Source organism: Ipomoea triloba, chromosome 2 (assembly GCF_003576645.1).
Source record: "Ipomoea triloba cultivar NCNSP0323 chromosome 2, ASM357664v1".
Lineage (NCBI taxonomy): Eukaryota > Viridiplantae > Streptophyta > Magnoliopsida > Solanales > Convolvulaceae > Ipomoea > Ipomoea triloba.
Genome location: NC_044917.1, coordinates 2,228,512 through 2,243,613, shown reverse-complemented (window position 1 = coordinate 2,243,613; position 15,102 = coordinate 2,228,512). Strand labels below are relative to the sequence as shown.

The 15,102-nt window shown below is 30.2% G+C and overlaps 1 protein-coding gene across 1 annotated transcript; it reads right to left on the bottom strand.

Annotated features, from left to right (window-relative positions):
- Positions 1-965: 965 nt before the first annotated feature.
- On the bottom strand, positions 966-5,844 carry LOC116010277 (amino acid transporter AVT1C-like). Its single transcript, XM_031249607.1, has 13 exons — positions 5,547-5,844; positions 4,841-5,083; positions 4,247-4,569; positions 3,814-4,028; positions 3,595-3,618; positions 3,099-3,279; positions 2,770-2,989; positions 2,492-2,627; positions 2,382-2,401; positions 1,979-2,127; positions 1,791-1,834; positions 1,639-1,701; positions 966-1,270 (listed from the first exon to the last, which is right to left on the bottom strand). The coding sequence occupies exons 2-13, from the start codon at positions 5,053-5,055 to the stop codon at positions 1,172-1,174; spliced, it is 1,689 nt and encodes a 562-aa protein (XP_031105467.1). The 5' UTR covers positions 5,056-5,083; positions 5,547-5,844; the 3' UTR covers positions 966-1,171.
- Positions 5,845-15,102: the final 9,258 nt, after the last annotated feature.

The window sequence follows — 15,102 nt, the reverse complement described above, 5'->3', positions numbered from 1 at the left end:
CTGTTTATCTAAATACTTCTTAAAAAAATCTCTGTAGTAGTCCCAGACTAGTAGGTGGTAAGCTTAAGTTATATATTAATTACACTGTTTTTAAAACATTATTTACTACTTTATTGGGTGCTAGGAACGTTGTAGCTTAGATTTCCCAAGGGCGGCAAGAAACGTGAAATTTTTTTTTTATAATTAGAATAGGAAAAACTTTTTTTTTCTTTCATAATGTTTGCGAATAATTAAATCATTATAATAAAGGAAGATGCTTTTAAAAAATTAAAAACATACATTAGTTTGGATATTGTATGATTAGTTTGTAAATTGAAATGTAACCATTTCATTTATTTATATATATTTTGTAAAATATAAATCAATAGATAGAAGACACGTGATAAAAATGAACGAAAATGATGAATTTATCAAAAATTTGTAATTGTCATAATATTCAAAATATTTCATAATACTATAAAATTTTAAATTTCAAAAATATTTTATAAAAATTTGAATACTATTTTTTTTTTGGATAACATTTATTTTGGTGCTTGATCTAGGTGATCTTCTTTTATCAACATTATTTATCTGGCTTGTTTTGCTATACTCCTAAAAATTTATTTTAGCTTGAACTTTGTTTGCGTATTTTTTAATACTTATTAATTATTAGTTAAGTACTTTGTATTATTTATTTGTTAAATTACAGTTTCATTTATTTTATAAATGATAATTTTGTTTGGTGTGATTTTTATATATATATAAAGTATATTTAATTTTTACAAACTTATTTTTTTGAGATCTTGTAGATGTGGACCCACTTAAAAAATTAAAAGAAATAAAAAAAATTGAAAAATTTTAAATTACTGGTTACTTTAAAACATAATTTTGATATAAAAGTATAATTTATTTTATGTATATATACCTGAAACTATTGATTTAATTGTATGCTATGAGCTGTATCAAGCTGTTGAGTTAAAAGGGAATGAAATCCAAACTCATTTCTTTCATAATATATTTCAAAGAAAATTACAACATTCATAAACATGGTACTACAATTGAACAGGTAATGAAACCAAGTAATTATAGAAAAAGAATATGAGAAACCACTACTAAACCAGCAACTAGAGTAGATAAAAGTTCTATAGTATGAATGTATGCAAAAGGCATCTAAACTACCAACAGATTCAGCTCAACCACTCAGACTCTCAACAATCTGGAAAATGGCAGAATATGTTCCGAAAGCTGATGATACCACTCCCACTCCCATAACAACTACACAAGCTGATGCCTGCCAAAACAAAGTTGTTTTTCGTCAGACAATTAAGATCATAGCTAGCAGTCACTGATTGACTACGTCTAGCCACTCTATAGTTCTGTTTTCTGGATTTCGCGTTTTTTCTCTAGTGAATGAAGCAGTTGTCGAGAATGCAGAATAAGTAAATTGAATAATGGATGCTTCGGTTTATGCATAATGGATGGTTTGTGATACATGGTAAGAATGATATGGTTTTACAGTGTGAGTAAACGATGATCGATGGAGGAATAAGTATCAAAAGAGCAGTAGAAAAGATTGGAACTTGATTAACTGTCTGGGATAAAACATTGAACTCATAATCAAGTGAAAACCGAATACTGAGAACCAGGAGGAATCCATACCTGGATGTAGCTTATTTTGCCCCTCAATATGCTAAGATAACAGGCGCAAGGGAGTATCAGTGTCTGAAACAAAACTTGAATCAATATACTGGCTTACGGTGATTGTAAAAAGAGAAACTGTGAGGGAAATGGCATAGGATTCGGTGACTTACGACTAGCATGGTGAGAAAAGATCCAATAAGGGACATCACAAGACCTGTAAATTGAGGAATTTATTGTGATTAAAGAACTTACAACTAGCATCCTTAACAAAGATGCAATGCTAAAGAATGATCATTTTAACCAATATGAAACATAGAACATTTACAGCAAGAAATAGATCTGTAGCATGAAAACTTACCGAAGAAGGGTATCAAGAGACCAACGATTAAAGACGATACCACCAGTGCTGTCCTGATGAAGATTGAATATATCCAACGAGATTTGCCTTGGCCTGAGGGTATCAATTCTTCAAGACTCATTGCCACAGGAGCAATGGTTAATGCATACGTGTATCTAATTAAGGAAGACACGGGGAAATTTATGTTTTATTTCAGGTAGAAACGCAATCAGGAGAGTAATGGCAGTAGAAATTTTTTACTAGAAAGCATCTATATAGCTAGTTCACGTTTCCTTTTGTGTTGGAATTGCTGGTTAGAACGATTCTGTATAGCGTGTGATGTGATTACTTCTAAAAAAATGCTACTAAGAATTTCAAGTAGAGGTGCATATGGTTAAAACGAAGCCTTCGCAAGAAAGGATATTTTGTAAATGGATTGACAACCTGCAAAAGATTAGCAGAAAATTCAAGTTAGAATAGCAAATTTCAAGTTTACTAATTATAAGAAACTGAAGCTGATGTAGAATGACCTACAGTTGTCCAGACAGCAACTTTGGAGGAAACTAAATCATTCGGCATGTTTAGTGTGAACTGTGACTCAGATGAATCCCCAAACATCATATATCCCATTACAGCAGTTCCAGCATACAGCAGAGTAACTATCCCGAAACTGCATCCATAATCAACACAAACACGGTGAAAAAACCGAATGCCATTCACAGGAAGAATAGATTTTATGTTTTCACCTAGAAATAAATCTTAGGGTTTGAGGTTAAATAAATAAATTCCAAGCTACACTTGATTTAGAGTACCTGGCTAAGAGGACTGCAGGGAATTGGTTGCGTTTCTCCATCGATGTATATATATTGGGAAACACAGCATGCCCCGAGTAGCAATAACCATAGAGACCAACTGCAACTGGAAGAGTGGATAGATTCAACGTCGTCCTTTTGCTTTCAAAGCCAACATTATCCACCAAGCCAGCCCAATACAAGGCAGCAACAACCAGTAGAGATGCAACAACTCCTCCAGCTGAAACAGAAAGAACTCAAAATAAGCACGTGTCGGTGTGTGCAGAAAGAAGCTATGATCTTTCCCATTTCCCGGTTCAAACGCCAATAATAGGAACTATTATGATCACCTGAGATATAACTGAGAACAGTGAGGTCACGCAGCCAGGTAGTAGGAAGAACAGCCAGGGTTGCCATCAGTGCAAAAACATGGTGTGCATCTAAATGTAGCCCTCCCAAATTTAAATGTGCATTTGGGAATAAAGATGACAAGTTATCGCCTTCCAAAATTATATATTCAACACAACAAGCCTGCAAGCAGTTACCACAGATGAGCCCCGCACAATTAGAATACCCATGGTAGTTCACTTAGAAATGGACCGATTAAATCAGGATCTCAGTAATAAATCCTGACAGATTACTTGCAAAATCACTTAGAACAAATATATTTCCCCAATTTTTTTCTATGAAGATATACTGTTGCCGGATAGAAAGAATTACAATTCATAAGTATTTTATACCATAGAAACAGTTGGGGAAATATAAAATTATTCTAATTTGTATTTCCACATAACAAACTAGAAACATGCAGAGAAAGACTTGCATAGTTAAGGCATCTGTACTTACGTATAATTCCACATATAGAATGATCTGCATCCACAGAATACAACAGAGAAATAAACAAAACAGTGTCAGTGCAAGCAATACTTAAAATTTTCAGTTTAATGTGTAACATCTAGGTAAAAAGAAAGATGCATTTGCTTTTTAAGTGAAAAGCTACCTAAATTTTTACCTGGAAGATAGTACAGAAGAGAACAAGAAAAATCGAGAGCCAAAAGAACTTACAGATATGACAACCCGTCCGGTTGAACCAAAGGCAGCCTGCCCAATGTCAGGGTAAGTCTCAAGCCCTGGTTGGCTGTCTAAGCAGGACCGCAGAAGAATCCCAGTGTAGTAAGAAAGTACAGCGAAGATAAACAATATAGGAAGCCCAAACCATCCGCCCTCTTTGACAGCATAAGGAGTAGAAAGTATTCCTACTCCGCATAAAACATTAATGCCTGTTTGAAACATGTGGACTATGCATCAGATGAAATTGGGAGTAATCTAGCTGCATAATTGTGAGGTCAGAAGTCGATTAAAATTTAAAACTAAATCTGGATTCTTAAAAACAATTTTCAATCTATTTCTTATGAGAAGAATTGTAATGTGAGTACTTAAGAAGTGATTTGACTGACTACATCTTGAACATAGTGATGAAAATGTGGTCAAAAGATACCGTTTAGCACTGCTTGGCCAAATGAGCTCTGCTTCGGCATGGGAACTTCATGTGTGATTGTAATGACTTTCCCATCAGGGGTAACTTTCTTTACAACAGAAGATCTTGATGGTATAGGAGGCAGCAAAGAATGCGAACTTCGTCTTTGCTGCTCCTCTTCTTTTGGTGGTAAGAGTGGTTTATGCAGTGTAGGCAATACCTCAGGAGTGTGTCTCTTCGTAAGTGATGAGGAAAGAAACGAGCTGCTTAGACGTGACAGCGAGGGTGTACCCAGAAAGTTGATACTTGGAGAGGGTACACTACTATACAGATCAATAGATTGCCTGTACCAAGTACATGGAGAATATTAATCTTCTGAAGTGTGTTTTAAGGAATGCTATAAAGGATAGAATAATCCTATTGTATTTCGAGGTAGGATTGGCAATGTAAGAAACAGAAAAAATTGAAGACACAATGCAATTGCATTTCACTTTCTTGTTATTCCCTTATTTCATCCAGTTCCAAAACCAAAACCAAAATTTTATTTCATCAAACACCTTGGAGACTAGACCTACTAAGATATTCATCAAACTTGTCACGGAAAACGATTTGTACCTGTAACTTTGCGGCCAAGCATTGCTGTATGAATTGGGCTTACTCTGCTGGCGATCATTCTCGTTCTCGTTCTCATTCTCATTTTCATGATCATTGGAGTAGTTGGAAAAATCAGATCCATGTCTTTCCCCAATTCCATATTCACCCTTCTCCTGTTCCTCATCCTCTTCCTCACTCTCTATGTAGAAACTGTGGTCAGACACTGAATTCTTCATAACTTTTTGCCTTAGAAGACCTTAAAATCTATACAGATATCAAAAATTTCAGCATACAATGAGATGTCAACTCTTCACACAACAAATTTTCTTGACATTTCACTATATCCTCTAAAAATCAATACTGATTTAACTTTTATCCCAAATTCCCAAAACACATCAACAGATAGAAAGCTGAAGAAAATTTTCAATTTCACATTACCAAAAGAGGCAAACATACTGCCCACAATAATAAAAATAAAAATTAAAACACACACCTATATAGAGACAGATATATGTATGATTGTATGTGCAGACATAAACAACAAAATTGAGGGTGCTCCATGAAGAAGAAGGGTTAAAGGCTAAATCAGTATAAAGTTAATGACTGCAGTATTTTGTGGCTGCAAATTCTGGAATCAGAGAGTAAATGCTATCTCCCTCGCGCTCATATATACACACTGATATATGTATACATACAGAAAGAGTAGAAGAAGAAACGAAAATCTTACTCTGCTATTCTTCTTGTAGGGATGCTGTATGCTACCGCCCTTTCACCTTTAGTGCTTTCCAGAAGCTCCAAAACCTCTCCTTTCTGAAAGAGAACAGCTTGGATGAGTGCCTAACTGCCAAATACAGGGATGTGTTGTGTATATCAGTATTTGTGTATATATATATATCGAAAGAGATTGATTGCAGTTCTGAGTTCATGCAGTGGAGGGGTAATAATGCAATTTGCATAAAACGTTGGGCTCAAATATTATTATGAGTTTCAACTTTGAAGCTATCATGAATGTGCAAGGCGACGAATTGAAGGTTTGTGTTTGGTTTAATTAAGAATGTTTTAAAATTTCTTCTTAATATAAGATTTGGGATATTCCTAGTCAATTTACACTTGTGATAATAATACCGAGTACAATTTTATATTAAATACTCCGTATATTATTATTAATAATATATTAGTATAAAATAGTATAAATACAAATAATACACGGCACAACAAAAAGTAATACAGAGTATATTTACTATTATCAGCACCAATGCCTATTGACAATTTGACATTGATGATTATTCTTAGAATATGCATCGTCGACTTCCCTTAAAATTCATGGGGCTAATTTTAATTTGGAGTTTCCTTATTCTAGAGGGAGTGTAATAGAAATTTAGTGATTGTTAATAATATTTTATAGTAAAACGATTAATTGTACTTATTTTTAGTTTAATGACTAAATTGTATTCTCATTATTAGTGAAGATACCTATTTAACCTTTATCGGTGCTATATATTGCCCCATCTTATCTTTACCACCATTCCTTTTTAAAATTTATTTCCTTATAAATTTTAAAATTCACATTTTTTGTCTAGTAATACATTTAATGTCTTTTTAAAAATATATAGATTTTATTTATTGATACTAATTAAATATTATATAAATTAAGTTGCGAATAACTTATATTAAATATTAAACCATGGTGTTATTACCTTGTTAAAGGCCTTTAGTGAATTAGTCCAATGGTGTAAATTGTAAAATAAATAAATTAATATGTTAATATAATTATTATTTGTTTGTAGCATTGCAATTCCAATATAAATACATAACATTAATGCTCTACTTTAAAAATTTGTGCTACTTTTTCAATTTTCAGCTTTATATTTTTTTTCCATGTTTACCACATAATTATATGGGAGGAATATAATAGTATATACTAGGGAGTATGATTTAACTTCGAATATTTTATTTAATTATTATTATATTTATAATTTTATATTTTTTTTGAGTTACGAGAAAAACTCGCAATCCCGCATATACTACCCGAGTGATATTTAGACATATCACATATAACTTTCAATGGTAAAAGACCCATATTCAAGTTTACATTAAATTGGTAGTCAAACCATTTGTCTATAACTGGACATTTTTGGATTAAATTTTTAGTTAAATTCATTAAAAAATTGTTTTGCTTATTTATTTATTTATTTACTTTTTTAGTTTCTCTTGGCAATAAAAAAAAAATTGTCTATGTTCATCATGTCAAGATCGAAGTCAATAATCATTGGTAAGATTCGAACCATGCACCATGTGGTTGCTAGCAAAATAAGACTTATGAACTTATTTTTGATCATTTGACTAGCAAAAGAAAGCTTGTAAATAGTATATTTAGTCATTGTATTATAAGTGTAAACTCACTTTTTTGTTCATGAATTAGCAATAAAGTGACGTTTTCAATCATTCTATTAAAATTTACTATTATTTTTTAGAAATTCTAATTTATCATAACTAATAATAAAAATGTATCTATATTTTCTTTCCACCCAAATTACTCTTTAACTCTACAACTTAGTGACTAAAAACCAAAAAAAAAAAAAAATGTAGACTACTAGCATCTATTTACCTAATTAAAATTTTAAAAGTAATGCAATGAGGGTTAATGGTCTACATGTCTTATTACTAAAGTATGGAGATGAAACGTTATTTCGGGGAATATAGAAATAGAAGATAAAACTCCATTAATAGTCCTGATAACTACAATTTCATAAGAGAAATCAAAATTTTTAATATATACATTGAAGGAAAATTCACAATTGTCATTTTATTGACAATTCAATTATTAAAAGTGACAGCATTCATAATATAACACAAGTAAATTCACAATAATTTTATAATACCGGGACTAAAATTGTAAACTTTCGTTTGGACAATTTAAGGAGCCGAGAGCTCACCATTGGTGAAGGCCGTGACCAATGACAATTCATTGGCCTCTTCTGGCAAGTTTAGTTGATAATTGTGCTATTCCAATTTTGATATTAATGTATTTTGACTTAATACTATATATATTGGGTGGTCTTGATCCATATATGCTAATTAACATTAGGCTCAATAATTGATATGAAAGAGATTTTTAAATTATTTTATGTCCGACATTCCAACAAATTGATTAAACTAAAAGCAGACTATTTGTAATAAATAAGTAATAAATGTAAAGCAAAATGGTCAAAATCCACCCCACAATCCCACAGTATACGTGGATTTCTTTTGTTTTATTGCCTTATTTTTTTAAACAAAAATATTTTATTTTAACTAAAAGATAAAATTATAATTTTTTTTCATTTTTTTTTATGTTGAGGTAAATTCGCAGTCTACTCAAAAGTGTGAGTTGCGTGTATAAATAAGCCCCAATAGGCTGGGAGAACATGTGCGACAGACACGAGCAAGAAGGTTTTGATGATAATAAAGCACGTGACCTTTTGATGTGAGAATTATATATGTTCTACCAACTTGGATTATCATTAGTTGTTTTAGTCATTTAACTTTTTAAAAAAAATGCAAAATCATTTGATTACATTTTTGCTTAATATATGATGAGCATGTTAGTAACTTGTTATATTCTTCTTCTTTTTTGTTCCTTTCTCTTTCTTTAATAACTACTACAATTTTAGTATGCAAATAAAATTTTGATAGTGAAAATTGTTCTAATTAAAGAAAAATAATCATAAAATAAAATAGTAAACTATCAATGCACTAAGTAAAACACTAATGAAGTTTAACAGTTTCACAACTCCATGAACTAAAGTTGTAACTCTGTTTAAAAAATTACGACGTATATTACAATAACAAAAAGTTAGCAACTAAAACAACTAATACTAACAAATAATTAAGAGACTAAAAGATTTTCTTTTTAGCAAATTAAATATTAAGATTAGAACCACGCACAAGCTCGATCTACTAGGTTTTATAATAATTTTCTATGCAAAAATGATTAGGAAATGACAAAATCAATGTCACCATCATACACACAAATATGCTGGGCTGCTCTTATCACTTGTAAACCTTGAACAGCCTTACAGTCTATTATTTAATGTCCCAACTGCCACCATGTGGTCACGTAGGGAAAAGTAAACGAAAATTTAACAAATTTTTTTTTTCCAAAAAAATCGACCACTTTTGGCATATAGTAAAAAAAAAAAAATTAAATAATTTTTAAATTAATTGTGGTTGTCGAAATTATTGAATATATATATAAATTGATCGAAAGGACCAATTCCAATTACAAATCATCATTTTTTGTACATCAAAATGTAATATACTCATCTCCATCGTCTATCTTATTTTACATGTCCTATTTATTATTTATTTGTTAAATTATTTATTTATTTTTTATAGTATTTTTGTATTTCATAATATTTTAAATTTAATTTTTAAATATATAAATTTTATATACTAATACTAAATTTAATATTATAAAATTTTAAATAATAATAATTTTAGTAAAACCTCATTAAATATATTAAATGCATAAAATTTGATGGATGAAGTAATATGTTTAAAATGAAAATAACGAGAGTATAATTGTGATTTTACATAAGTTGTGTATTGTATATGTTCCATTTTTAAAATTTGACATTTTAGCATATGTCATTATAACAATTTCTCAAAAATAAATTTATTTGACCAGAAGATGTTAGATCAAGTGGGAAGGGTTTGAGTCACTTAAACATGTGATCAATGGTTCGAATCTATGTATATGTCCCAATATTACAATCGATTCAAGTCCAACTATCCCGCGTGTTACGATAGTAGTACATGCAATATGCAATAATTTAATGCATTCAGTATCCCTAGAAATAATTCGAAAAGCAGTTTTTTTTAACAAGATACACATGCAATTTATTTAATTTGTGTGTAATAAATACAAAAAATGTGTAAATTAAGATGGTTGTTACGATTAACAATACTTTGCAGAAATAATATTTTAATAATTTAAATATTATTCTTAATCTTTTGGTACAGTAAGACCATGTGAGCAGCAGCATGAACCAACAAACTAAGATCAAATTTGGGAATAATTCAGAGAATATTCAAATATAAGTTTAAAAAAATAAATAAAAAGGAAATTGAATGCCAGGTTGTAAGAACTATTAAAAGTAGTACATTAATTATATTCTGATGGACCAGATCAGATCTGCTAATCTATTAATCGGATATTTGTTGGATGTGTGCGGTTCGCCGCATTTTGTATTTTTGTACGATATGTCTCGATCCAATGGGTTGGGCATTTTCAGTACGTAATTCCTACATCACTACTCTAATCAATCATACATGACTTATCAAGTTGCATTGTCGTGTGGACAAACCTCGTGTTCAATGATAAATGTATATTATTTCTTTCACCTATAGATAAGGAGAAAATAATCATCGTTTGGACCTTAATATTAAGCGTCTAAAATTCAAATTAATATTTGTCATAATCCAACAATTACAATTGACAAATTTACTCTTTGGCATTTTAAAATATTTTAAATTTTTTTTTTTAAAGTTTGAACTTCAATTCAATCTTTTTTCCGATCAGGAAGATGAGAAACCCAACAAGACTCAACTTCGAAGCATTGGTAATACCCAGACAATCCTCCAAGATGGCTCTTTAAATATTCACTAGTGGTTCCTTGAGCATTGACCTTCAACCTTAGCTAGCCAAATTAAAGTAATTGTTAGGCAATGTTAACGTGAGTCATGATGATATATGGACTTTTATAGAGTAAAATTCCACTATATGTTATGATTTTATTAATAAAAGAGAAATAGGGTAATAAAATTTATGTGTCACTCTTTTTTTATTGATGAATCAAAACAAGATATGCATGTAAGCAAACAAATATTTTTTAAAAAATAAATTAAAACTTGAAATATGTATATTATCATTCCAAATGAGTCTCAACTCTCAACATGCATTGGTACACATCCAAGAAACTGCAAAATTAGGGTTTAGGGCATTGGCAATTTGGAGTTTGGACCCACAAATCGACATGTCTTCGGCCTTCCCATTCAAATTAGGGTGAATGAGTTGAGACGACGACGTACTGATAGGTGATAGGCGGAATAATAGTAACCGATTTGACCTTTACGGCATATGGTCGGATATGGACACCCAGATGAGTCAGCACAATTTTCAATTATAGAAAACAATATAATTATTTTTTTACTATAAAAATTTGTCAATTATTATTTATTATAGATCTTTTAATTGAATAACTAACTAATTAAAACATATCACGGTAAATAAAGTTGTAAATGCGGGGTTATTTCACTCTATTTTATGTCTAGTTCTACAACTCAATTTTTTAAAATATTTAATTAGTACTAGTATATAAAAATTATATATATTTAGAAACTACATAAAAAAATACTATTAAATACACACAAAATTAAATTCTAAGAAAATAACCAAAGAAATAAGATTGAATTGACAATGAATATAGTAAATAATAAGACAGAGAAAATATAATATTACTCTTCAATGTTTGATTCATCAATAGAATTGTTAGCACATGTAAAATTATAATTATAGTCTTTAAATTAATTTTAATACACGATTAGTTGCACTTTTTGACAAAATGATAAGTAAGAATGATCAAGTTAATCACATAGTTACAAGAGTACTGAACCGATATTACTCCTAGTTATATATGAACTTGGAGGACTTTAAATAGTCGCTTCTATGAAACAATCATATACATATATATATATATATATTTGTCATTATTTAAATTTTTATGATACCCTTGCTTTTTTGTTTTTTCACATAAGTAATTAAAATGTGTAAAATTTAAAATAAAACTAACAATTGAGAGGGGAACCAAATAGTTACCTTGATGCATAATTAAAATTTATATTTGTTTATATGTTCTATTTTTACCAACACCCTGTCAATCGATAGATCTTTCAAATGTGATTTTCTTCATCTATATAATTTGTAAATTATTGTATAAAAATAGTATACTTAATATACACTTATAGTACATATTAAATACTAAACGGATTTCAAAAAAAAAAAAAAAAAAAAAAAGATCGGAAGAAACCAGAAGATGAAATACGTGGAAGGCAGGTAGCCACATAGAGGTTGCATAAAATATCCGATTTCATTTGATACACAAGGTGTAAAATAGACCCAAAAAAATATTAATAATATTATTTTTGTCAATTTTTATTTATTGACACATTTGCAGGGCCTACTAAATGTTCAATAGGAGTGAAATTGGCCGGTAAAGAACTACAAAAATATTAAATCGACATATTATGTTATCATAACTAATCAATATAAATCAAAAAAATCAATAAATATCTCACATAGAAAATTTATCTTGTATACAAAAACTACCATCCGTATTACTTAATTGACATCAATTTGATTACTTTATATTATGATTAATCAATATAATAAAGAGTACGTCATAGAAGTGCATAAATTGCGTGGATAAATTGTTTTCAAATATATATAATAAGAAATTGAAGTAAGAATTTTTTTTCAATGTAAGGGATTTTCTAGGCAAACAGATAATATTATTGAGAAAAATAGAGATTGTAATCTTTTAATTATACTCAGCTCGTATTGTAGGGACGTACTTGATCGCTAAATTATTATTCTATTAAATTGCTTTCGTTAATTATCTTTAAAGTAGTGATCTTCTTCTTCTTCTTCTTCTTCTTTATTTATTTATTTATTTATTTTGATGAGAGAAACATGTAGCTTTTACTCGTAAGTTACATTTGAATTACTTGTGCCAAAAATCTTGTGGTCTGGTGACACCCGATTTACACTCCCATGTAGTAAGGAGTAGACTAATTAAATTTCACTTTTTCCAAGGAATCCGAGATTTGGAAATCAAAGCGGATGCTAGTGAGGCCATCAAGTGGATTCAAGAGAAAGCAGACCTTCGAGGTATTGCTCGTGACCTTGTGAATGAGGCAATATGTTGGTGTGAAAAGAATTGAAACATCTCCAATCGGGCTATCTATCGCGAGCAAAACAGGAGTGCGGATGCCTTAGCTATGAGAGGTAACGTCCAACGGGTGGAGTGGAAAGAATTCACGTCCTGCTCACCTGAGTGTGATGAGGCGTACAACAATGACCTTATACGTGTCATGCAGTGTCGTAGAGTGAGGGAGACCTCCTAATTTTAGTCTCACCCTCGGGGTATCCCCCTCCCTTGTTGATCCAAAAAAAAAAAATTCACTTTTTCCAAAAAAAAAAAAAACTAAATTTCACTTTTACAAAATAATTTGTAAATTAAATCTCTCACACTAAAAATAAATAAAATAAAAGGAAAAAATAAAATCGCACGTGCCATTTCCCAATATTATTTCCATGAATGATGAGATGCGAAAAATGAGAGTATTTCGCCCGTAAATTCTTGTTGCCAATAATAGCAACGGACGAATTGTGTGATCTGCACGTGGTCTACTGTTGTAGGGAATTGGGATTTGACAGATCACAAAAATCCTAATTTTTTTTTGACAACAAACCCTAATTAATATATGCATATTTTATATTACACACGGCATTCAACATTGTAATCCAATAATAAAGAAAATGTCTGAATAACGCCATATTGTTCTTTGATATTCCCATATTCAATCAGTACAATTGTTTTCCCTCTGAAAAAGATTGACAAGAAGACAAGAGATCAGATAGGAATGCCACTTGGGCTAGCTAACTCGATTTTAAGTAAGTTCGTTAAATTATTGTATTTTTCAAATCAAATTAAAGTAGTATCTATTTTATGCAAGTTTCAATTCTATGATCATGCATTTAAAATGTTAACAGAAGTGTCATATGATAATTTAAAATATTAGTTAGTCAATTCAAATCGCACTTTTAAATTCTAGCTAAACTCTGATTCATAATGTAACAATCGATTCGAACTCTAAATTTTCACATTTAATTTTAGAAATGTAAACATAAAGCATAAAAATAAAGTTTTAAAAAATGTTATTATCAGTTATGATTATAAACATGCATGTGCATACTAGCAAATTCTTCTTTTCCAACAAATTAAATTTTAATTGGACTCTAACATTAACATCCCCCCAAAAAAAAAAAAAAAAGATTTTGGATCATGCTTACATATCATACCTCAATATTAAATAGCAAACTATTAAACCATGTTTCTTAGTAGATTAATGATTCTCAAAAATGATTTTTTTTTTTTTAAATTCATTAGTGATACATGACGTACAACATGTAACATATCTATATGCCTCTTAATTTATCAAAATTTAAAGCATGAATGACATCATAACTTGGACGAAGTAAAAGTATCCTTGCTTTTGGATCATGCTTACATATCATACCTCAATGGTCAAAGCTAAGGTAGACATTTTAATTATAATATAATATCACATTTTATAATCTAATATAGTATGTATGTGATGATATAATATAAGAGAGGAACGTAATTTTCAATTTTCTCAAATATATAAAAATATAAAATATTTATATTAAAAAACAATTGTTTGACGAGTTAGTTAGGAGTCTAGGACCATTACACATTCATAATATAATTTCTTTTTTCAATACGAGTTATTTATAAATTAGGGTAATATTTTTTAAACAAAATAAGTTCAGTATCATAATTACTATGAGACTCATCCTAGGCGAATTCAGCTCAAGTTGCATCTCCAAAGTTTGACTTATGCTTGAGAAAAGCTTAGTTAGCTTAAAACTTTTTATCATGGCAAAAGTCATGCATCAAACTTTACAATTGTATTAATGGTCCGCTTACCAACCACTATCGTGGTTATCATCATCAACCTACAACTTTCTTACATTTCCATTATTCAAGATTTTATTCGTAATCTTAGATGCATAAATATTTGCTACCATTATATTGTTTGACATTAAGAAATTCTATATTCTTCTCTAGCCAATCTCATTCAATTTGTATTATTTCCTCTGGAAAATGGGAGAAGATGAAGATAGAGAAGGGAAAGTACATTCTCTGGTGAAAGTTCAGACTTGCATCCATATCTCATATACTTATGAGTTCTGGCAGCCGCAATGTATAAGTTACACCTAATGTAGTGAACTCATTGTGGATATCATATTCTTATTTAAGTCACGGTGCTGTGATTTATCCTATACTATTTTGTTTGGCCAAGATATAAGAGCCATTAGAGGAGTGATTTTACTTTTGTGGGCAAGGATCACGATACTCAATCTTAACCCCTAATTAGTGCCCATTAATCTGATTAAGAAAACCACTAAAAATTGTTGGACGAATGAGGCAGCAGTC

Excerpts from the sequence above, each read along its gene's own strand:
- LOC116010277 (XM_031249607.1), bottom strand. The coding sequence starts at position 5,055 with ATGAAGAATTCAGTGTCTGACCACAGTTTCTACATAGAGAGTGAGGAA. Across the intron at positions 2,990-3,098 it reads TGTTCTCAGTTATATCTCAG|CTGGAGGAGTTGTTGCATCT; the intron begins GTGATCATAATA and ends TTTCTGTTTCAG. Across the intron at positions 1,271-1,638 it reads GCAAAATAAGCTACATCCAG|GCATCAGCTTGTGTAGTTGT; the intron begins GTATGGATTCCT and ends TTGTTTTGGCAG.